Here is a 25,322-nt window from a genome sequence, read left to right as displayed (position 1 = left end):
GTTGTATCAGGAAGATAAACAAGGTAGTGGTTTGTAGATACCCCGAGTACAGAGGCACCCACTGCAGTAATTCAGAGTTGCAGTGATCAGTTCAGAAATTAGGCTCGCAGAAAGAGAAACAATGATAGACAGGCAGACACGTGGTGAAACAGGCTCAAATGGATTCAAGGAAGAGAAAGGAGAAAGACGCAATCGAATGGGTTCTGACCCTAAGTGACAGGGAAGACCGTGACAGGCCTAACCATGAAGCACCTTGCACTATTAGAACTTTTCACAAGTGTGGCTTAACTCCAACCTCTCAATAGATCGCGAAACCTTTAGAGCCCACAGATTCTTCTGAAATCCTCACTCACAGTGGATCACGGTGCTATCCACCTCGTGACACTCAAATATTTTTGGAATGCATAAGAAAGCAGCTCCCTCAGGGCAGAGGCCTAATAACCAATACTCTAGTCCTCTCTGGTCCAGACTTTGTAATAAAACAGAACGCCTGCCCTTTTAGAAATGCGGTCAACCATACAGACTCATCTAAAGATATTACCATGGTGTGGCTAACTAACTAACTTACAGAACAGAGGTCTGGAGCCACTCTGAGAAGACTCTACGCAAGTGCCACATCCCCAAAGCTGCAGGAAAATGCTGCTCAGTCAGTAAGCCATGCCTGACTCTGTGACCCCAAGGACACGCCAGCCTTCCCTGTCCCTCACCGTCTCCCAGAGCTTGCTCAAACTGATGTCCACTGAGTCAGTGATGCCATCCAACCATCTCATCCTCTGTTGCCCCCTGCACCTCCTGCCTTTAGTCTTTCTCAGCATCAGGGTCCTTTCCAGTGAGTCGGCTTTTCGCATCAGGTGGCCAAAGTACTGGAGCTTCAGCTTCAGCCATCAGTTCTTCCAGTGAGTATTCAGGGTTGATTTCCTTTACAGTGAACTGGTTTGATCTCCTTGCTGTCCAAGGGACTCTCAAGGGTCTTCTCCAACACCACAATTTTGTAGGAAAATAGGACATTGGAAAAATAGCAAACTTGATGTTACAGTTCCAATAAGTATCTCATGAATCGAGGCTCTAGAGGCAGCGCCTCGACTGGCAGGGGGCAGAGATGGACTGAGGACTGTCTTAGAAGTACTGGGTAACATTTCCAGCCAAGAAGCATAATGTGGTATAACTCAGTCTATCAACATATCAAAGCAAATTATGGCAATTAAAGTGTTTAAAGTAACAAAGGACTGGCTAGCTGTAGGTGTCCTGTCTGCAATCAATTCATCTGTATAAAATTATTCGATAGCTTACATGACCGTTCCTCATTTTTCTCCCCTGAATACCATGCCTGGCTTACACCTCCTACTGTCCAAATCTGGCCTCTTAAAGAATCACGTACAGAACTGAATACTTTTCCTTACCAGGTGAGGACAAGTCTAAATCTGGTTTCTGGACTCCTTTATCATCCCAGATGTGTTCAAAGTTCTAAAAGGATTTTACTTAGCTCATTCTTTGAATTTTACCAGAGAAAAGTGAGGTCCTATCTTACGGGTTTCGTTTGCTCCAATGCTAGGCAGAGATCAGATCTCCTGATGTGATAATTCCAAATGCCTAGAGCTGTGGTGCTATCACAGTCACTCCCTCAGACATGGGATCAGCACGATCTAGCGCGCATGGCCAGGGCTGCCTGGTGAGCTCTGTTTCCTGGCATTCTGCTTTCAAAGGAACAAACTGTAACCTAAGGGTTTCAAGCAGTCTTAGTCTGTGCTGTGAACCAGAGTGTAAGTGTTAGGCATTCATCCACCCAGTTGCAAACATGTAATCGAAACCGAAAAGAATGGGCAAATGAAACAGATCCCCACACACAGTGTTATTCAGAGTTGCTGCTGCTGCTGCTAAGTCGCTTCAGTCATGTCCGACTCTGTGCAACCCCACAGACGGCAGCCCACCAGGCTCCCCCGTCCCTGGGATTCTCCAGGCAAGAACACTGGAGTGGGTTGCCATTTCCTTCTCCAGCGCATGAAAGTGAAAAGGGAAAGTGAAGTTGCTCAGTTGTGTCCGACTCCTAGCGACCCCATGGACTGCAGCCCACCAGGTCCCTTCGTCCATGGGATTTTCCAGGCAAGAGTACTTACAGTGGGTTGCCATTGCCTTCTCCAGTTATTCAGGGTAGAAGGGCCCAATTTACTTATGGTAAGAGGCGAAAATGAGGCTCAAAGGAAGGTAAGTGACCGTCTCCACTAGAATGAGATCCCACTCTGAGGCCTGAGGTTCTCAGCTTTAAACCCCAGTCAATATCCTCATAGTCAGTATAGCTAAGGGGAAGGACAAAAAATACAACTTGATGGAAAAAACAAAAAAGGCAGGTTACATACACTCACACTCTCAAAATCTAATTAAAAGGGAATTAAAACCCCTTCGGGCAGACAAAACTCTAAGGGGAAAAAAAAAGCTGCCTATCTATCAGAATGGCAAAAATTCAAGCTATGAGGAAATGGGCACTCTCACACATTGTTGGTGGGAATGTGAAAATAGTACAGTCCCAACAGAAGGGAATGTAGTAAGATCTAGAGGAAGAATTCATGCCTTTAACTCAGAGATTCTATTTTCAAGGACTCTAATCCAAAGATTACTGGTAAAAACACAAAAATACAAAACACATGCAGGATGGCACTGTGGCTTTATCATCAATAATAAGAAAAGACTGGAAATAATCCAAAGGGATATTAATGGCTATACAAAGAATGGAGGAAGATCTCTATACATTGATAGGAGGAGCACTCTCTGGGATATATTTTTCAGTGAAAACAGCAAGGTACAGACTAGCACATGTAATATGACATCTCCCCTGTAACACCTGTGTATGTCAAGGGAGGATGGACATGCATGCCTACATAAACATATGTGTATGATTACCTCTGCACAATGAAACACTGCAAGGATAGAGACATCTATGGATGTATCTTATTTATAATTTTGACTCTGGAAATGTTCTACATATTCCCAAAAAAGTAGCAAATAAAAAAGAAAAAATTACTATAAACCGAACACAAAATAAATCTTTTAAATCTAATTGTATATTGAAATGATACCCACCAGAGAAAATAATTATTTCAAGTAACCTCAGCAAATAGCAATGGCACCCCACTCCAGTACTCTTGCCTGGCAAATCCCATGGACGGAGGAGCCTGGTGGGCTGCAGTCCATGGGGTCACTATGAGTCAGACACGAATAAGCGACTTCACTTTCACTTTTCATGTTCATGCACTGGAGAAGGAAATGGCAACCCACTCCAGTGTTCTTGCCTGGAGAATCCCAGGGACGGGGGAGCTTGGTGGGCTGCCATCTATGGGGTCACACAGAGTCGGACACGACTGAAGCGACTTACCAGCAGCAAATAGCATTTTGTTTTTCAAACAAAGCAGCAAAGAAATTCTATACTGCATTTGATAACCTTATAGTTAGTAGGTATATTGGTGTTATTTTAAAAATACTTTATATTACTTAATTACCACTCTGATTACCCTATAACATATAGTTTAATATGTCCTATAAAACACAGGATAATCCTATATATCCTATAACATCTGGATAATCAAAGTCAGTAAGTTACTCTTCAGGAGCCAACATTTTCAGCATATGTGAATGACATTCAAGTGCAAAACCAAAGAAGTCAAATAAAAACCCTGTAACGTTACACGTGAATTAGAAATACCGACATAAACCTGTGATTTTTTTTTTTTTAATAAGAATGTGTACTTTCTGGCTTTGTCCATGGTAAAGGCTTAGAAGTAACAACCCACCCTACCAGAAACGAATGCACCCAGCAATCAGATGGCTTTGAAATCTTACTTCCACTAGGGGGAAAAGGGTCAACTAAGCTTGAGGACTGACTCACGAACCAGGGGTCCTCTCAGTCAGAAATTTAGAAAGCAACTGGAGGGAAAGCTGATTCCAGGTGAAGAAACACAGAAGAGAGGTCTGGGACGCCCTGACGTTGCCAGAAAAAGAGCGAGCGACAGCACAAGGGCGCAGAGGCTAGTCCAGACAGGTGCCCGTAAGGCCGAAGAAAGGACGGGGCCTAAAAGGATGACGGGCGCGTGGCTGGTTAGAACGGAAAAGGAACGAACAGAAACCCTCACTGGACTCCCTGGAAGCAACCTGGGCACCAATATCTTAGTCTGAAAATTGAAAGAAAAAGTTAAATATATATCCTGCTTTTCTTATCTGATCTGTATTTCAAGGGTACTAAATAACCCTAGTCGATGAAGGAAAGCTTGTTTTCATAGAAATCTTTCACCTAATCAAATACGTGAGTAATAAAAGGAGTAAAAAATTTCCATTTTTCAATTTCTACTGCAATGCAGGCTAAGATCATCAATGGATAAAAATTACTGGATAAAGGTTGACAGAGACCTCTTCACCTGGAGGGATCAGAATCCAGCGCCTTGGCATCACTAAAGATCAGAGAGCCGAGCACTGTGTGTCTCCTGATATAAGGCAACATGAAGTCCACAGAACCATCTAAGTGTGCTTACCAAAAAAGCTGAACCGGAATCTAGGGAAGCATTTAGCACTGACCTCCACTTAACAAACTGGAGAGAGAGGAACAAATGGAATGACAAGTTCTCTGACTCTTGGCCAGTGAATACATCTTTCCACTACATCACTCCTCACTTCTCTGATGCTCAGGAAACCTGCAATTTTAAGACCAATTTTCAAAACGTATCTGTCTCTCTGTGCCAAAGCATTCAGAGACACCCTTCATCTAAAATCTGTCTGCCACTTCAAGTTGCTGAATCTCGAAATACCAAGTATAAAGAGTCATGTTCTTGATCTGTGCCCGAAAGACCACATGCAAAAGTAATTCAAGAATATTCTGGGTAAGAATACAATTTTTAAAAATCCTGCGGATAAATCCTTTGGTAGAGTGAATGGCCTAAGTTCTATTTCTGCTATTCAGCTGTGTTTGCTTTCAGAGCAGCCTGCCCTTGCCAAGTGTTAAAAGAAGAAAAAGCCCAGGCAGACTCTAGCTGACCGACTGACAACACTGATGGGAAAGGGCAAGGGCATAGTCACCTCAATGACTGAGTACCAGTGAGCAGGTCTTCTTCCTCAAGGCCAATGATACTTGAGGTACCAGATGGTTTCATTTTTCAACTGTGGTCCAAAGAGAGGGTTGAGTTGGGCCAGAATTGCAATCAGCCAACTAAAAAATAAGGGGGAAGGAAGCACAACAAAAAGTGGTGAAGTCATGCTGGAAGAGGACCGCTGTAAGTTAGGGCGAGGAGAGTGCTTTGGTAGGATTTAGATCTATTCTGTTCAGACCAAATTTTCGATACATTTAACGTTCATAAAACACATCATGTTTAATGGGAGCATATCTTATTAAAAAAAAAAAAAAAGGCTTCACAGACCAAATCCTGTCTTCATTTTGATACATTATTGACAAACCAACGAAGCTTCATCATAGCATGCCTCTGATCTTTTCATTCATATTCTTAATTCCCTTTCCAAGTAGTCAAGATCTCCTGAATCCATATGACACTGTCATTCAAGAGTGTTTCTGCCCAATCTCAGTTGATCAAAATCACGACTTCTGGGTTGAGGAAAAATCGGTCTACTTTATCCACTCTCCAAATGCCAAGGCCCACAGCCAACGCGACACACCCGTGTTTTCATCTTTTACTTGTTTATTTGCTGACGGCCCGGGGCCTTCGCTGCCGCGAGCGGGGACTGCTCTCCAGTTGTGGCGCACAGGCCTCTCACTGCAGTGGCTTCTCGATGCGTGGAGGGCAGGCTCGCAGGCATGAGGGCTTCAGGGGCTGCAGCTCACAGGCCAAGCTGCCCTGCGGCACGTGGGGTCTGCCCAGACCAGGGGTTGAGCCTGCGTCCCCTGCGCTGGCAGGCGATTCTTAACCACTGGACTAGCAGGGAAGTCCAATACACCCATTTTTACTGGTACAGCCAGGGTTAAATTTCAGCCCACCATCTCCCAATTAGAATGTATCGCTTGAGCACCCCTTCTCTCATTACCATCACCACTAAAATGTGTTACGTATCTGTGGGGCCCCGGTGGAGCGGAACCAAATGGACATCTAACTGCCCTTGCTTACTTCAGATCTAAAGTAATAAGGTATTCCTCTGTATCACAGACTCGATTACGGAGGACATACAATGGTGTTACGTCCTTACTTCAGGGTTAGAAGTGAAAAACAGCACATAGCCCAAAACTGACTTTAAAGTTTTCTTCTACCATTCACAAAGTTCTGAATAAATGGTTTTCTATCTGATATAGGAACCCACATACCCAGTGAAATGTGAAAATCACTGAACTCAGACCAAAGCAAAGAACAAAAAGAAAGACAGTAAATCATACATCTGATAAGGGGCTAATATCGAAAATATATAAAGAACTCATACGACTCAACAGAAAGACAGCAAGCTAACGTCTGGCTATTCACACCATTCCACGGTTTACTTCATTAAACAAATATTTAAGGTGGCCTCAGCACACATGAGAAGAAAATGAAATGGCACCGCCCTCGAAAAGCTGACAGAATACAGCACCAGGAAGGAAATACAGGGAGGTGAAGGAGTAGAGGGCGACGGCGGTAGTGCTCCCGTGATGGGGTGCGCAGGAAGGCCTTTCCAAGAAGGTACTGCTAGAGGGGAGCCCAGAATGAAGTAGAACACACAGTGCCTTTAATTCCTATTCAAAATACGTGAGTTTTTATTTAAAGTAGAAATAAATTGCTCTCATTTACAGGGAGGGTGTCTGGTACCCAAGCCCATACTCTATCTGCTACAGATCCTAGAGGATGGATTTCAGCATCCTAATCTGACGGCACTGTCCTCTCTGCGTGGGATACTAGGAATTGCTTTCTAAGGAAAGTAGATAACCTGCTACAGCAGTCTCCTACTATTTTAGGCCTTTAAATTCCCCTTGAAGAGAGGAAGTAGCCAAATGCAACCAGGCCACGGTCTGGTTAGATCTCGTTTCCTCCATTTGCTGTAATTTTTAGAACTCTCCCAACCAAAGGATCAATAAGCTGATGCTGATGCCTGACCGTCAGACTGCTGAAGAATCTACACACACCAGCTCTAGCAGCTTTACCTACAGGAAGAAAGGAGGTACCAGCCCTCCCCACCCCACCCCAAAAGAAAGCGGTTCTGGGACAGGAAATGTGACACCTGAGGACACTGGGCCAAGACAGCTGCCTCAAGCTGACTCACTTTATAAACAAACGTTAATCCAGAGGAGGTTCTCTCATCTGTCCTTAGGACTCCAGCATTCGACACAAACAAAACACGCGGCCTTGCCGCTGAGGCTTAACATCTCCCTGAGAAAAAGAGAGAGGAGGGCACACGGGCGGACACACTGGAGAGCTGTGACTAAACTGAACACAAACGGCGCAGAGCTGGCAGCCATGGAAAGCCCCACACAGACCCAGGGCTTTCCCGACCCCAGCAGGCACTGGAAGCAGACGGTACAGGCAGTGTCCGTCCTTGCAGACAGACTGAAAGACTGGCCAGCGCTTAGAAACGCTGAATAAAAGCATGCTACGGCCTCGCCTCCGCCTCTTCTCTTTACCAAAAATGTATAATACTTAAGCAAAACAACCATCTCCCAGCACTTTGTACGACGAAGGACAGCACTGCCTCTTGATTCTGACTGCATGGTACAAACAGCCAGAGAGCTTTAAAGAAAAAAATCATGTTCTACTTCACAAATGATCTTTAATTTTCCCACAACATGGTTAAGGAAACTGAGAAGAGAGAGATGATGAGAAGAGAGAGATGAGACAATTCGCCTGTGGTTGATACTACTTAAGCAGCAGCAGCTCCTGAACTCATCATCGGGTAGGGATGAATGTTCCTGCTACAAAAGTTACCTTCTGAAATACTTTTTACCTGACAGCAGTTCAGAAGGCATCAGTTTAGCTAAATCTACACTGTCTGGGAGTTAAGGAAACAAAGAATCCATTTGCTAACTATTGGTGAGGTCCACCACTGAGCCTTTGGTACCTGAGGTAAAAAAGAAATATCCAGAAGCAAGAATGAAGTCCCCTCTGCTTGCTCAGATCAGTATTCAGAAACTTTTTTGAATTTAATTTTACAGACTATTTTTAATGTTTCAAATCAAGCAAAACAGCTTACTTAAAACAATCACCACCACAACAAACCAAAGTTCAAGAAAATTCCTTGGGAAACCGCCCAGGTCAGTTCATTTGAAATTTCGTGGTGGAATTTTTCCCCCTTGTAACCAGCTGAGTTCTGAGCCTGCCCTTCTGGTTACTGCCTGACTTCAGATTTTTCTTTCAAGCTGATAAACACAGTGGAGAACTGGAAGGATTTAAAAAAAAACAGAAAAATCCACTCTGAATTGATGGAAGTGGGTGGAGAAAGAGCTCATATTCCAATGAATCCATTACTTCACGTGTCCAAGAAAAGAGAACTAAATGTTCTCTTCATATTTGCCCAAACTATTCCACATGTCTCCACAACCTGAAGTCCAGCCTAATAACTAACCTTCTGAGCTTATTTAAACTACCGAGGAAGCGACAGCACGGTAACATCTGGAATGGACCAGAGGTCAAGTTCACCTCTCTCATTTTAACAATGAAGAAACTGTGTCCTAGGGAGCTTAATACTCCTGTGGTGAACAGGGAAAGAGCTGGAAAGGGAACCCAGGACTTCTGAGTCCCATGATACTGGGCTGCATCCATGGGGCATTACGGATGAAACACATCAGGCAGTTTAGAGTTCCTCTTTTATTCCACAATTCTTTATCAATGCCACGCTCCAATGTCGGCTTGAAGGGTGCCAAAAGGAATCTCGGTCAAGGGGCCCCGCCCCCGCCTCTACCCCCGGGGTTCATGAGCTTATAAGAGACAAACCAAGAGCAGCGGCAGAGCCTGCTTTGGAAGAGAGAGGAATAGGGTCTTCATCTACAAACACTCCTGGCCACTTTTCATGAGCTCAGCTCTTGGTCAGTAGAATTCTTCAATCACAAAATACGTCCTCCCCACAGAAAAGGCTATACCGAGCTTGCTCAAAATCCTGCTTTGCCCTTTTGTTCCACATTCAGATAAGAGAACAGGGAACAGAGGCATGGCTATTCCCGGTGACGCACAGGTCAAGCAGACAGCGGCTCAGCTTCCCTGCTGGAAAAGCGGACCCGGGCTAGGGCTTCCCTTCCGCGGTCCCCACAGCAAGGGCCCCTTAAGAGGCAGCAGAGACGTGACTTGCCCTGTCTCTACTGAGATGACTTCTGTCAAACACCCTCATTCCAGTCCAATGATGCAAATTCTTTCAAGGGCAGTGATGTTATTAGACACTATTAGAAAGCATGGAATTCAGTATGAGATAGGGTTAGATTCAGTTTTAACTACATCAGAAGTTAGTGGATGGTCAGGGAACTAGACGGCACAGGCCCACAACTAAGAGTTCGCAAACCGCAAATAAAAAGATCCTATATGTTGCACCTGAGACCCGGTGCAGCCAAATAAATAAACATTAATAAAAATTAGTGGAGTGACTCTAGGCAACTGAGCTTACAACCCCGAGCCTCAGTTTTCCTCTGTGTAAAATGAAGATAATAATCTCTGCCCTAAGATGTTAAGAACCAAATGAATAATATACAAAAGTGCTCTTGTAGTAGCTGACAAATAGATGTTCGGTAAATACTAGTCATTGCTTCTCTTTCTCTGTGAGACAGCTAAAAATGTATTCAAGCCACAGAATGAAATACACCCTATTTTACTCTACCAAGGAGTTTCTCCGGCAGCACTGAGTCATGCTCACCTCCGCCTCCTCTTCCACCCCCACCCCGTCTGCAGGAGGCAGAAGTCTAAGACGGTGCTCCCAAATTCTCATCCCCTCGCATATACACCTGTATAAACCGGGGGTGGCGGATATGATGGGAGAACCACCGCCATGATTAGACTATGCTCTAAGATACAGCCGCCTTGACAGGGAAAGGCAAATGCTGCGCATCGCCTACAGGTGGAATTTAAAAAATACAACAAACTAGTGAATATAAAGCAGAAACAGACTCACAGATACCGAGAACAAAATACCGGTTACCAGTGGGGAGAGGGAAGGGGGAGGGGCGTTACAAAGGTCAGGAATTAAGAGATACAAACTACTATGTACAAAATTAGCTACAGGGATGTACTGTACAACACAGGGAATATAGCCAATATTTTATAATAACTATAAATGGAACATAACCTTTAAACATTATGAATCACCATGCTGTACACCTTAAACATAATATTATACATCCACTATACCTCAAAAAAAAAAATACAGCTCGCTTTAAGAAAGGGAAATTTCCATCAATAGATGAAAGGATAAATGTGGTACACACACACACACACACACACAAATATTACTCAGCCATAAAAAAGAATGAGATAATGCCATGCGCAGCAACACGGATGGACCTAGAGATTATCACACTAAGTCAGTCAGACAACCACTCATATGTGGAATCTAAAAAATTATACACAGAGACTCATAAACAGAAAACAAACTTATGGTTACCAAAGGGGAAAGGAGAGGGATAAACTAAGAGCTTAACAGATATACACTATTATATGTAAAAGAGATAATCAGCAAGGAACTACTATTAACACACAGCACAGGAACCTAGATTCAACATCTTGTAGTAACTTATAATGCAAAATAACCTGAAAAAGAATATATATATGTACAGGTATAACTGAATCACTTTGCCGTACACCTAAAACACTATGAATCAACTATATGTGTGCTCAGTTGCGTCTGACTCTTTGTGACCTCATGAACTATAGTCTGCCAGGGGATTTTCCAGGCAAGAATACTGGACTGGGTTGCCATTTCCTACTCCAGGGGATCTTCCTGACCCAGAGATTGAACCTGCATCTCCTGCACGTTGAGCCACCTGGGAAGCCCGTATTTCGATTAAAAAAAGAAAGAAAAGAAAGAGAAATTACTGAGTGGGCTTGACCTAATCAGATGAGCTCCTAAAAGAGACAGGAGTCTTCCTGACCAAGGACATCTGGAGTGTATATACCACGTATTAATTTATTGCCACTCATCTTGTAATGCACCCTGTAATAAGAGCTCTGTAGTAAACAAATGAATTCCTTTTTCTCCTTTAAAGTGAGCATGATGTCAAGCTTCCTCAGCAGAGGGCGCTGGAGGGGCACGGCAGGCAAGGGCTAGAAGCTGGGGGACTGGGTGTGAGGCCACCTGGCGGAACCTGCAAGGCTCTAGCCCAGGGCACGGCCATTCTTCGAGGTAGAGGCGAGGCCTGGAAATAACCTTTCTGCAGCCCTCTCAACATGGAAACCAGAGCCGCTGCTTGGACTACATGCTTTAAGGTCCTCCTGCTCATAGGGTCGCAACGATTCCCAACACATACCCCGGTCACTGATCTCCCATGCCCGCTCTCTTGCCTGCACTCCAGAGTGTGGCCAAGTGTTTGCCTAGCAACTCCAGGCCAACTCCAGCCTGGCCAAACCAATGAACTTCTCCGCTATCTGGTGGGCTGAACTATGCCTTCTCCAGCAAGGTCTGGACCCTTTCCGAGCTGTCTGTGCCCGTCCCTATCTCCCCTGAGCCTCAGGCGCCAGGTGGGGTCCCCTTCTCTCTTACGGCTGCTCTTCCGTCACGGAGTACAGTTAGAGAAAACCTCCTGTGTTTAATCTACCGTATGGTTTCTACCTCCTTACTGAACCCAGACTGCTAGAGGATAAGGAGGACTGGGCAGAAAGGAAGATTCTCTCTTGCTAGCTTTGACAATCGAAGAGCAAGGGATGTGGATAGCATCCAGGAGCTGAGGGCAGCCCCCAACTGAAACCCAGCCAAGGAAAGAGAACTCTATTCTTCCACAGTCATGGGAGTCTGGAAGAGGACCCCAAGATCCAGATGAGAAGGTACAAACTTACTTTCCATTAGCCTGAAGCCAACTCTCTCTCTGCTACGGCCCTTTCACTACTACAGGACAAAACAGGAATATGCCCTATTTTTGGCAGCTCTGAATTTGAATTATCTTTCCTTTTTACTTCCATACTTTCTATAGTAGGCCTTTCAGTTCAAATTCTCTTATCTGCCAAATTATAAATGAAAAGATTATATGGTCAGAGTAAGATAAACAGACTTTCTCATATAGTATATAATAATATGCTGGGCCAGGTACCTAGATTTCCTTTCCACTATCAACAAGTCAAGACATCCTAATACTTCACACGCATCCACGAGAGAAACATAAGCAAGTTTCAGACCAAAAAAACTAAGCGAAGGCAGGTACTCCTCAGAGGGAAATAGTGACTACAGGCTGCTTTCCATACTCTGAGAGCATATACTAACCCAGATTAACTTGTGCTTCTGTTTTCAGACCTCACAGGGCATGAAAAATGGTAGACAAAGCTCAGGACCCATTCAAGGTACAGGGTCTAACAAAAGTTTCACACATATCCCCTAAAAAGCTAAGACCCCAAAGGGTTCTTTCTGTCTTAAGGCAAGGATAAATCAAAGAACACCTTTGAGTGGAATGCTAGGAAAATAAACTGTCTCAGACACCAATACCAAGCAGGAGGGAGAAAAACACCGCCCAGAGAATTAGTCTTTGTGAAAGTTTGCCAGCTCAAATTCATACTTTGCTGTTTTTTGTTTGTTTAGTCACTCAGTTGTGTCCAACTCTTTTGTGAGCCCCTGGACTGTAGCCCACTAGGCTCCTCTGTCTATGGGATTCTCCAGGTAAGAACACTGGAGCAGTTTGCCACTTCCTTCTCCAGGGGAATCTCCTTGACCCAGGAATCAAACCTGCATCTCCTGCACTGGCAGGGGGATTCTTTACTGCTGGGCCACCAGGGAAGCCCATGGTTTTATTTTTTTTATTATTATTTTTTTTTAAGATTTAAAATTTTTTATTTTTTATTTTATTATTTTTTTTAATTTTAAAATCTTTAATTCTTACATGCGTTCCCAAACATGAACCCCCCTCCCACCTCCCTCCCCATAACATCTCTCTGGGTCATCCCCATGCACCAGCTCCAAGCATGCTGTATCCTGCATCAGACATAGACTGGCGAAGCCCATGGTTTTAAAAAAGAATATACTGAGAATTGTATTTAATTTAATGGCACTCTGCTGATGGTCTTAGGCACCTGACAGGAGCAATGTACATCCTTTCTGGAGGAGCCCACCTTCATACCAGGCCTCAAAGAAGTCATACAAATAAAACTAGAGAAAACGGAATTCCCTCGTGGTCTGATGGTTAGACTCCATGCTTTTTTCACTGCCAAGGGCCCAGGTTCAACCTCTGGTACGGGAAGCCACAAGGCGCAGCCAGAAAACAAACAAAAATCCACAGGGAAAACGAACATATGACAGTCAAATGTAACTAAATGCATATGGAAACAAGGCACCATGAGAGAGAGACAGCAAAAAGCAGATATAAACCTGCAAGGACTTCAGATAATGAAATGATCAGATAGAGACTATAAATAAACTGTCTACTATTTTTTAAGAAATAAGATACACTTAAAATATATGCAGGGAAAAAGGAAGAGGGGAAAGAAAGGGGAAGACAGGAAAGGAAAAACTATAATAAGAGCAGCAAAAAGAACTTCTATAGAAATGAAAAACTATAATACTTGAACATAAAAAAAAAGTCAATAGGTAATGTCCTGGTTTTGGTAATAAGTAGCTTATATCAGACTCATTCTATAGACAGTAATTATAAGCTCTGAAGAAAATACAAAAAAATAACTAACTGATGGTACTAGAGAGTGTCCAAAGCAGGTAGAGTCTGAAGGGATTCAATCCTTGAAAGAAATAAGGAACTTTTATACAGCATTTCCCCAGAGGACACTGTCCAGTCTATGTGAAGCTCAAGTTCATCCCTGAATCAAGCATGCAAAGGCCAAGTGCTGGCGGAAAACACCCGCAGGGCCGAAAGGACAGGGCAGAGATCGCTGCCGCTGTGAACGTCAGAGGAGAGAGCTTGGAGTCTCACTCCAGAGGGCCTTGACACACCTCAGACTTTCCACGAAATCCCAGAAGGGCCACATCTTCGTGGAGAACTCATTCTAAGGGCAAAACTGAAATAGATCTGCTCCAACAAAGGGTAAAACCAACCTTCCACAGGTTTAAGGTGGTCAATTAATAATTTAAGTAGAATCCAGAATGTCTATATTCTACAATATCTTGTTGTTGCTCAGTCGCTAAGTCATACCCGACTCTCTGCGACCAGGCTCCCCTGTCCTTCACTATCTCCCAGAGTTTACTCAGATTCATGTCCGTGATGCTACCTAACCATCTCATCCTCTGCTGCCCTCTTGTCCTTTTGCCCTCAATCTTTCCCAGCATCGGGTCTTTCCCAGTGATCTATATCTAGCTTTAGTAAATATCTAGCTAGATTCAATATCCAGCATTTAGTAAAAAATACACAGGCAAAAAAACCCCAAGAAATGTAATCAACAGTCAAGGACAAAGGAATCAACAGAAGCTGAGTCCAAATTACATAGAAGCTGCAGTTAAAAGGTAATGTTTCTCTGACTTCCCTGGCAGTCCAGTGGTTAAGACTCTGTGCTTCCACAGCAGGGGGCCCAGGTTCAATCCCTAGTCAGGAAATTTCCCCACGCCAAATGCACGTGAGGTGCACCCCTCCAAAAGGTAATGTCTCTTAAGCAGAAAGTGAAAGTCGCTCAGTCGTGTCCAACTCTTTGGGACCCCATGGACTATAGTTCATGGAATTCTCCAGGCCAGAATATTGGAGTGGGTAGCCTTTCCCTTCTCCAGGGGATCTCCCCAGCCCAGGGATCAAACCTAGGTCTCCCACATTGCAGGTGGATTCTTTACCAGCTGAGCCACCCGGGATTTACCCACCCAAGATTACTGGAGTGGGTAGCCTATCCCTTCTCCAGCAGATCTTCCTGACCCAGGAATCGAACCAGGGTCTCTTCCATTGCAGATGAAGGAAGCCCAAATCTGGCCTACAAATGGCTGCGTGCTAGAGGGCAAGGAGCTAGAGTTCTATCTGAGGGAAATCAAGGCACAGAAAGGCAAATAAATCCTCCTCCTTCCTATGCTAGCTCATGTAATAAAGGCGTTTATTGTTCTAGAATAAACACAAAACAGCATTATAAGTATGTTTAAAGACTTAGAAGACAAATTGGCTATAAAGAATGAACAGATTGAGAATCTCAGAAAGTAAATTAAAACATTAATAAAGAATCAAATAAAAATTCTAGAAAAAAAAGTTTAATGTATGAACTGAAAAATATTTGGATGGGTTTACCATAAGGTTGGAGATGATAGGAGAAATAGTGAACCTGATGAAAAATCAGCAGAACTTATCCAATCTGAAGAAACGGGAAAAAATTGAAAAGAAAATCAAAGTCTACCATATGTGAAATTGTAGACTCAGAAAGAGAATGAATAGAGAAAAAAAAAAAAAAAGGAATATAGACTGAAATCTTCTCAAATTTGGTGGAAAACAGTTAAGATTCAATAGCTCAGCAAACCCAATCAGAATAAATTCTAACAAAACCACACCTATGCACATCATAGCAGAATTTATACTGAAGAGCAAAAATAAAGAGAAAATCTTGGTAACATTCAGAGCACAAAGAATGCATAAGGAACAATCATTCAAATTACAGCTGAGTTCTCAGCAGAAATAATGGAGGACAGAGATAATGGAAGAGCACCTTTAAAACTGGCTGAAAGAAAAAAAAAATCCTTCAAAAATGAGAATGGGGACTTCCCTGGCGGCCCAGTGGTTAAAAATCCACCTTCCAAAGCAAGGGACAGGGTTTGATCCTTGGTCCAGGAACTAAGATCCCACATCCAGTAACTAGAGAGCCTCCATGCCACAACTACTAACCCTGAGCTTCACAACAAGAGAAGCCCCCACGAGCCCACAACTAGAGACAGTCTACTTGCAACGAAGATCCAGCACAGAAAAATTTTTAAAAATAAAAATAATTACATAAAATAAAGAGGAGGGGGAGAAAAACACAAAATTTAATTCCTGAAGGAATTAGAACAGAATACTGAAAATATTCAATTAACCCAAAGGAGGGCATAAAAGGACAGAGGAGCACAAATGAGTTGAGCCAAAGAGAAAACAACAAACAAATAGTGAACCCAAACCTAGCTATAATCGGTACATTACTTACATTAGTTACATTAATTGTATAAGGAATACCCCTTCGCCAAAAGGCAAAGACAGTCAGAATAGAAGAAATAGTAAACCCAAGCAGTATACCGTCTTCAAAAGGGCACGTTCTAAATATAAAGACACAGATATAATGAACACAGGAAAAGTGGTACAATTATTGATATAAATAAGACAGAGTAAAAACTGAGTTAAGGAGTATTAACAAGGATAAAGATATCTGATAATGTTAGAAATGTTAATTCACCAGAAGACATATGACAATCATATATATGCATCCTTCTAATAACAGAGCTTTAAAACGTATGAAACAAACAAGGATCTTTCTTTTAAAGAGAAATAGAAAAATCCATGATTATAGCGCCCTAGAGCCTGTGCTCCGCAACAAGAGAAGCCTCCGCAGTGAGAAGCCCTCCAGCCTCAATGAAGAGTAGCCCCGCCCACTGCAACCAGAGCCCTCAGTCATGAAGGAAGACCCAGCACCGTCAAAAATAATACACAAATAAAGAGTTATTTTAAAAAATAATCATTTTTAAAAATCACTGATAATAATACATTTTTCATTACAAATTTTCACACACAGCATCGTATTCAAAAATTCACCAAACCGTACTACAACATAATCAGGTCAAATATCATTCAGCCTAGAATCAAGGCCTTCTGGTCTCCGGGTCAACATTTTTCTCTGTCACTCTGCAGGTAAGGTTTACAATTAGTCAAGCGCTTGCACCTTCACAACATAATACGAAATTTCTAATTTACTCTGAAGATGTGAGTTCTGTGACTCAGGGTAAGCTACAACATAACTCAAATTAACAACTAATCTAAGACCAAGAGAAGGTATAGAATAGTAACTAAAAGGCCTGTATGCTTAAGAAACAAAAGTGATCTTGCGCCTCAGACAGGGAACCGTATGTAGAGCATTCAGGCTTTCTCTGCTGAACTAGTAACACAAGCTGGTTGTTCTGGCAGAGATCCTGATTTATTCAGAACTCAAACAAGGTACACCCCATGGAATCTAACCTTGGACTAGAACACACTGGCAAGAGGGAGCATGCCACAAGCAGAAGGCAATCCACAAGTCTGCGGCTGTTTCAGAGCGTAACTTTGCTTAGGAAACCCAGTTTCTTTGGGCATGTCTTACTATAAACGAGGTTATGCTCAAGAAACTATACGTAGAGTGCCAAACAGTAAAGTGATTTGCATTTCAAATTAAATGTCTCACAGAATCACACCCCTGCGTGGAATAAGGAATGTAAACTATTTGGAATTTGAATTCCATCTGCAGGTTTCAGGCAGATATTTTGTAAATAGGATAAATGGTCAAGTTTCCTTCAACAAAAGAAAAAGCAGTTGCATAGAGGCCTCCCTGGTGGCTCACGCAGGAGAGACAGTCACTCCCTGCTCCGGGAAGGTTTCACACACCGCAAAGCGACTAAGCCTGTGGGCCACAGCTACCAAGCCAGTGCTCCAGAGCCCCGGAGCCGCAAGTACTGAGCCTGCCGCCACAGCTAGTGAAGCCCTTGCACCCAGAGCCTGTGCTCCCAAATCAGACAAACCATCGAAACCAGAAGCCCACTGACTGCAAACCTGAGAGGGGACTGCTCACCACAGCTGGAGAAGAGCCCTCACAGCAACAAGACCGAGCACAGTCAAAAATATATAAAATTAAAAAGAAAAAAAGAGAACCTTCAAAAAAATTGCATAAAGTCTATACCACCCAGCTCATTTCCCCATAAAGGCCTCTGGAAACATTTAATGTTGCAACACTGTGTACTAACTACCTTTACCAACACACTGATGACAGTACCGACCCATTGTCAACAAAGCAGCCGCCAGCACACTGGGACAACGAGAAAAACCTAGACAGCAAGAGGCAAGGGCTCAACCAGTTCTTAACCAAGTCACTAAGACTCAAAGTGACACAATTTCCAACCAAGTCCAGTTACTGTATTTTATACTTGAAAGTGAAGACGCAAGGCATGAGACTAATTGGAAAGGTCTCCTGCCTGCTTTAAAGAGAATATCCAGAGAATTAACCAGATTTCAAAGATAGAAAGTCACAGAACACTTTTGCCTCATCTTTGTTTGATCTCAAGTCATTCCTCTGTACAATAATTTTCTCTCTCTTTTAAGATCCCACCATCAACCTTACTGCTCACGCAGCAGAGATCAGAGGAATTTAAAAAAGGCTTTTTCAATCACAGGACCACTCCTTGGCTCCTGGATTGATGAAGAGCTCCCTTGCTGGATTTCTGGAGGACATTTGATTCGGGAGGACAGGCTGGTACTCAGTCACCCCTACTTAGAGGAGGAATTGTTGATGCAAGTACTTCTTCTCATTTACTCTTTAGAGCTAAACACAGCTAGAATAAGAACGCTCTCTATTCACTACCTGTCAGACTTCCATTCCGGGGAAGTGTGAAATGTTTCACACTTCAGGTCTTTCGGGGAAGACCCAAAAAAGCCTCTTCACCTTTCTGAAAAGAAAAGAGTAAAACAAGGCAACCGCACGAAGTCCCATCATCTAAGCTCGCATGTCAAGGCAGTCAGACATCATCCTCAGCCACACTTCCATCACGCTGTATGATTCAGCTTTAAACACGGCAAGCTGCACTTAAGCAAGTAACCTAACGGCCAGACAGCCACAATTCATGGTAATTTAACTCTTTGACAGGGGCAGATTTTGACGTATGCCAACAACTAGAATTGGCTCCTACCCACAAACCTCTTTGAAAAACCTCAATGCAAAAGCCCCAGGATATAAGAAATTCAGATTCAGAGCCACAGAGAACCATGGCTTTTCGTCACAGGATCAGAAGTGCTGCCTCCCACCATATGTGAGCACTAAACAATAGCCAGCCATCACCAATACTTTTCCATACAAGGAAGCTCAGGAAACTAGCAAGCTCTCTTTTATGAAAAAGAACTGCTGGTTTTAAAACAAGCAATCCCTAAAAGGATAAATTTTATGGTATGTGAAATATATCTCAATTTTAAAAAAGAGGGACATCCTTGGCAGTTCAGTGGTTAAGACTCCGAGCTCCCAACACAGAGGGCATGGGTTCAATCCCCGGTCGGGGAACTAACACCCCACAGGCTACTTAGTGTGGCCAAAAAATAAAGAAATAAATACATAAACAAAATAAAAAAAAAAACAAAGACAAAAAACAGAATACTTCAAATGCTGTTTTGCCATTTCTAACAGTATTTGAAAAATATATGTTGAGAAATGACTTCATATAGCCTAAAGCTTTCATTCAACAGTTGATACCATCTATTCAAACAGAAGCCAATTATTAGCATACTTTGATATAGTGTATAGTGAATTATTTTAAAAGATTACCCTTTCTCTGGATTACAATTCCAGTTTAACGTCTATTCATGAGATAAAAGTCATAGTAAAGAATGGCTTTACTGGCTTTATAACACGATATTTAAGTGAAAAGAACAGGCTCAAATACTTCATGGAAGTAAAATCTAAAGCAGTATGATAACAATTTCCAGCTAATTATGATTGAAATAAGTGCCAAATAAATTACACCTGTATTGTCAGAACTGAGCATCTGCACAATTCTTAAGCAACATACTGAACAGAGGAAAATATCTTCTTTCCAATCTTAAGTTACTATTTCTAGATGTTACGCCAAGAACCAACCCCGATTAAACAAAAGTATAAAGTTTCATGATTACCATGAAATTTAACTTGGTTAAGTTTCTTGATAACCTTAACTTAACCAAACTTAACTTGATAACCAAAACTTAACTTGATAACCATGAAACTTAACTTGATAACCACTTACTTAACTTTTAATCACACATATGATAAATACCAGAAATAACTGATTATTATTTTAGAAATTAACTACTTACAAGAGATAGCAGCAAACTGAACAGGTCACCAACATAGTGATGATAACTCTGGGGAAAAAAACAGTGCAATCATTAGATGGCCAAGCGAACGTTGTAGGGGGTTAAGCTCCCTTCCCAGGTGATCAAGCTGGCAAGGACTGCACTCCAGGAAAATGGATCTGATCTGCTGACACACCAGTAGACATCAGTGTGCCCTGCGCGCACTCGGCAGAATTCTACATAAGTCATTAACATTTGTATATAAGGGAATGTGTACTGATGCCACAGTTTAGAGGTCTATTCCAAACCCATCTAAAACTGAACACAAAAGGCTGCAGCAGTAATTAGCTTTGATGCCCAAGTAACTGCCCTATCTGGTAGTATTCTCTGCTATGAAATGATACTATACTTTTTAGCCTTGATCTCTCCCCATCTCCATTTCTTTCTGAAAAAGTTAAACCTGGATCTTTGAGCAGTTGAACTCTGACATTTTAAAAAATTGAACTTGTGATATTCTTTTCACTTTCTCTTTCTAAAGGCTCCCCTTTGAAATCTCCTACTCCCGAAAAGCTCCGCCACTTTCATCCCTCAGATTTGTCGTCATCTTGCTCATACCGCCCCTGCACCTGCAGTCACCAACCGAGAAGGATTAGTTCTTTGTTTTTTGGCTGCTCTGGGTCTTAACTGCAGTATGCGGGATCTAGTTCCCTGACCAGGGATCGAACCTGGGTAGCTTGCATTGGGAACATGGAGTCTCAGCCACTGGAACACCAAGGAAGTCCTTAACACCTTTAAGGAACGCCCATCATCTGTAAGAACGGTTTCCAAATATGGCATCTCCACACCCCACAGAATACGCAAGACTATCTCCTCGAAGGCAAGGAGCAAATATCACAACTCCTATATGTGGTGACGTCTAACTTATCCTTTAGAAATTCTGTGCGTGCCTGTGTGTGTGTGTGTGTGTGTGTACATACATTTACACACACATATACATTCCCCCCCCGCCCCGTGGTTAATATGGCTTGTCCATTCACTCATTCAACAGACTCAGGGTCCTGCATGTACCAGGCTCTGGAGAGAGAGGAGAAAACAAAAGGGATGACGTTTAGCAACAAAAAGGCTCCTGGTGAGAGGGTATCAGGTTCAAAGAGGACAGAGGCCTGTGTGACTGAGCACAGCAAGGAGAGCCTGGCAGAAGTGAGGTCAGAGGTACCTTACAGCCTCTGAAAGGAAAAGGGAAGCTATTTGGGAGGGATTTGAGGAAAGGACTGACAAAATGGGGCTTCCCTGGTGGCTCAGATGGTACAGAATCTGCCTGCAATGCAGGAGACTTGGGTTTGATCCCTGGATTGGAAAGATCCCCTGGAGAAGGGAATGGCAACCCACTGCAGTATTCTTGCCTAGTGAATTCCATGGACAAAGGAGCCTGGTGGGCTACAGTCCACGGGGTTGCAAAGAGTCAGATCCAACCAAACAGCTAACAACACTGACAAAATCTGATCCAAACTGTAATAGGATCTCTCTGCAGGGTGAAAACAGACTTGGGAAGAGGAAGCCAGGGGAAAAGCAGAAAAACCAGTTAGAGGAGAGTTGCACTAATGGACCAGCCTGGTAGCAGTATGGGTCGTGAGAACTGGTCAGACTCTAGATACATCCTGAAGGCACATTCTGCAGCAAAATATGTACCTCATACATTAAGCTTGTAATATAATACATACATAAATAGGCATTAAGGTTGCACTACCAAATTTTAATGGTTTCATAATAAAAATGTTTGAAGGTCTATAAAATCAAGTTCAGCTTCTTACTTGTCATCAGTTCGCTCCATTCCTCCTTCTCACCCCTCTACCTTCAAACAGCATTTCACTCCTGAACATGGGTGCCCTAGTGTCCCCAAAAGCATCATGTTTGTTTATCCTCCATCCCAAGCTCCGGTTCATCTCCTTTCATTCCCCTGCCTCAACCCAGAATCCTTCCCTCCATCTTCCTCTTCCCCAAAAGACCACCTCAGAGAATGGGAACAGCTGAGGCCCCTTTGTACTATTCATTGAACATTGGAGAGCAAAAGGTCCCTCGGGGGAATTCCCTGCTGGTCCAGTGATTAGGACTCCGAGTGCCCAATGTGCTGGGGAACTAAGATCTCGCAAGCTCAGAGGTGTGCCATGGCCAAAACGCACAAAAATATCAGCTCCTGATGTGCTTTTTTTCTGAATTATGGTCTGCTTAAGTGTTTAGGGGTAAAGTGTCACAACGACTGCAACGTGTGCTCAAATGGTTCAGCAAAATTATGTATGTATGTATGCACACCTGGATTCAGAGACAAAATATAAAGCAGATATGCATGTTAACATTATTGAATCTAGGTGGTGTTACATAACACTTACACTGCTCTCTTCTTCTGTATGTTTACCAGTGTTATGTCTGAGAAAAATGGAGCCGTGAACCCTTGGCACACTAATCCCCGCGCTCTGTCGCCACCCCCCCCCGCCCCCACCCCCCTCACACCACCTGAAGTTTTTAGAGAATCTCTGGATTCCTAGAGGACAGTGGGAAATCATAAAGAATAGGAATGGTTAGGAACCAGCATTCCAGGTACAGACTTCATTGTATTCCGCCCTTTTTCAGGTGCAGAAAAGATGACAGTAAGGGGCTTGCTTTAGGTTACACACAGATTCAGAAGACCTTTTTCCCTTTTGCCCCCTTTTTCCCCCATTTCACGAGGTCCTGAAATCCTCCTAATGACCCAAGTTTCTGCATTTTGACATGCAGGGATCTCAGAGAAGAAAATTTAACAGCAAAAACTCCTTTCTCTCCTTCTCACACAGCACCTTTACTCATCTCCTTAATGAAGATGTTTTCAATTCTTCAAATCAGAAATGCTCTCCTGCATTAAAAATTCACCATACTCCTTGAAGCAATTCAGCCCCTCCGTTTAAAAAAAAAAAAATTATCTGCAGTCTTTTCAGGAGGTAAATGAGAACCAATAATAATTTAGTACTAACATTTCCTTTACAGTGAGGAAATAGGAACATGGAAAAGTTAAATTATCCAAGGTCATAGGGATCATCCAACTGGGAGCAGTGTTTCTCAAAGTGTAATACAGTAACTCCTAGGAGACACCTTGTGTTTTAAGACCTGTTCGATCCTGCCAAGAGCCGGAAATAACAAGGGCTGGGGTGGAGGCTATGAATTAAATCCAGATAACATATTACTAGCAGGTCAAACCTGAATCGTAACACTAGGACTACAAGCTGAGTAGCCCATGGACCACAGAAGGCACTTCATTACTCTGGGTAAGAGCAATGGCATCAAGGCCCAAGGCTGGGCACAGTGGGCCCCAAACGGGGAGCTTCAAGAAAGAAGTGGTCAGTGCTACCAGCACATTAATAAACGCTTTCTGAGCATGGAGGCTGGAAAGACAGTGGGTAAGGGAAGAGCTGAACACAGAATCACAACAAAAGAGCACTTTGTTGTTCCCTAACTCTAGCAGGAGAAACAAGTCCAAGGAATTAAATCTGGTTAGCACAAATTGTTCTAATAACCTGAGAATTCCCATCTATTACAGGCTGGAAAGATGACCCTACATAACTGATGCCATCCGAGGAGGGGAGTAGAGGGGAGCAGAATGGGTGGACCTCATGCCATCAGATGATAAATTCACCGACAGTTTTTACTTTTTAAACAAATTATGATTTACTTGTAAGCTAGATGAAAGGAACGGGTCTAACACAAGTTTATTCCAGACAGTAAAAGCGGTTCAGGGCACAAACTATTAAGTAAGAGCATTTTCTTTCCTTTAATAAAGGCAACAGATCACTCAACAACCCTTCAAGCCTATGCATGTAGAGCACTGTGAAGTCACCAATTAGTTTCAAAGAATAAAACAAGAGATGGTGTTCCCCAAAATCTGTGATTCATAATAAGCTTCACCCCACATGATCTTGCCGCTGAGAAAAAATGACTAAAAGGCAAAGAGGAACCAGAAAGAGGGTTTCCAAAGCTCCTTTGAAGATAAGACTATTTCATACCATAATAAAAAAAAAAAGTTTACTTACAAAACAGATAAAGCTCTATTTCACAAAGAAGCCGGGGGAGCGGGGGGGAGTCTTTCTTAACCAATCATTCTAAGAGCTTGTTATACTCATACACAAGTGCGGGAGCGCCCTTCGAAAGGTATGACGCAGGGGTTTCTTAACAATACCTCCTGCGCTTTGGTAATTAACCTCGCTCCAGATCAAGCCCCAACTCGCTCCTGGCGCCCACTAGCAAGGCCTGGGCTCAGCGCTGCGGCACAAGGGTGTGCTGTGCAACTGCGACAGCCTGTGAGGCAGAGAGGTCAATTTCTGTTTTATTTATTTGATCCGTCTCTTTAAAGTGTAGGCAAACGAGGCCTCATTTGGGTAGACAGCGGGGCTAGGGCGACAGCCGTCTGGGGACGAGCCCCAACTTCTCCTCGAGGAGGGATACGTCCATTTCCGACGGCACCCTCCCCACACAGGGACGCGAGGAGAAAAAATTCCCCCAAAGCTTCTTCCTAAGGAGGATCCGCCGGAGGCCACCCTCTTCAGTTCGGGCTAGGAGACACTGAGGCTGCCGCGACAAGGAAGTCGGGGGGCTGCCGGGGGGTGGGGGGCCGAGGCCTGACCGCAGGGCGGGATCACCCGGGCAAGGTCTCCGACCGGCGCCGTCGCCCCTTTCCCCGCCCGGCCCGGCGGGTTCTCACCGCGCTTCCCTCCCCAGGCAGGCCTGGCGCACTTACCCCCGGTTGGGACCCTTAGGGATGAACCAGGGCACCAGGAAGCCGACGATGCCCCAGAACACGCTCATCACGATGAGAGGGACCGTGAGGCCGGTATACGCCATGGTTGCTGCGCGAAGCGCCAGCCCCGGGCCCGCCGCCGCACTCGGGTCCCACCCGGAAGTGTCAACCCCGGCCGCGGGACCTGCGCGCGCAAAGGCCCGCCCCCCGCGTCCCCACGTGACCGCGCTCGGGACTCCGCCCCGTCCTCCGCTGGGAGAGCGCCCGGCTGTTGCTGTGTAAAACACTCTGGAGCCCCAGAGCTAGAGATGTGTCATCAGGGGCTCAGCACAGTTTTCAGATAAGAAGGTGGCCCTTATAAGAAAAGTGTAATTATTTACAGCCTTATCTTCTTATGCAACAAGCATATATAGAGAACTTCATCGTAAGTTTCTGTTCAGAATTCTGTGTGGTAGCCATTGGGTCATGAGCTTTAAGTGCTTGAGTTTCGTTTTGAACACCTCACGACAGCCTATGACGCCGTTTAATTATTATCCCCACTTTGCAGGTGAA

General features: G+C 43.7%; 1 protein-coding gene across 1 annotated transcript in view; it reads right to left on the bottom strand.

The window, feature by feature from the left end:
• Positions 1-24,965, bottom strand: part of ATP6V0E1 (ATPase H+ transporting V0 subunit e1) — a 28,256-nt gene extending 3,291 nt beyond the window's left edge. The window contains exons 1-3 of the mRNA XM_005694534.2: positions 24,771-24,965; positions 20,030-20,077; positions 5,059-5,188 (exon numbers count right to left, since the gene is read on the bottom strand). Coding sequence (XP_005694591.1) covers positions 5,095-5,188; positions 20,030-20,077; positions 24,771-24,874 — 246 coding nt within the window. The 5' untranslated portion in view covers positions 24,875-24,965 and the 3' untranslated portion in view covers positions 5,059-5,094. The remainder of the gene's footprint in view (positions 1-5,058; positions 5,189-20,029; positions 20,078-24,770) is intronic.

The sequence above is a fragment of the Capra hircus genome, chromosome 20 (assembly GCF_001704415.2).
Source record: "Capra hircus breed San Clemente chromosome 20, ASM170441v1, whole genome shotgun sequence".
Taxonomy (NCBI): domain Eukaryota; kingdom Metazoa; phylum Chordata; class Mammalia; order Artiodactyla; family Bovidae; genus Capra; species Capra hircus.
This window is presented reverse-complemented; position numbering and strand designations above follow the sequence as displayed.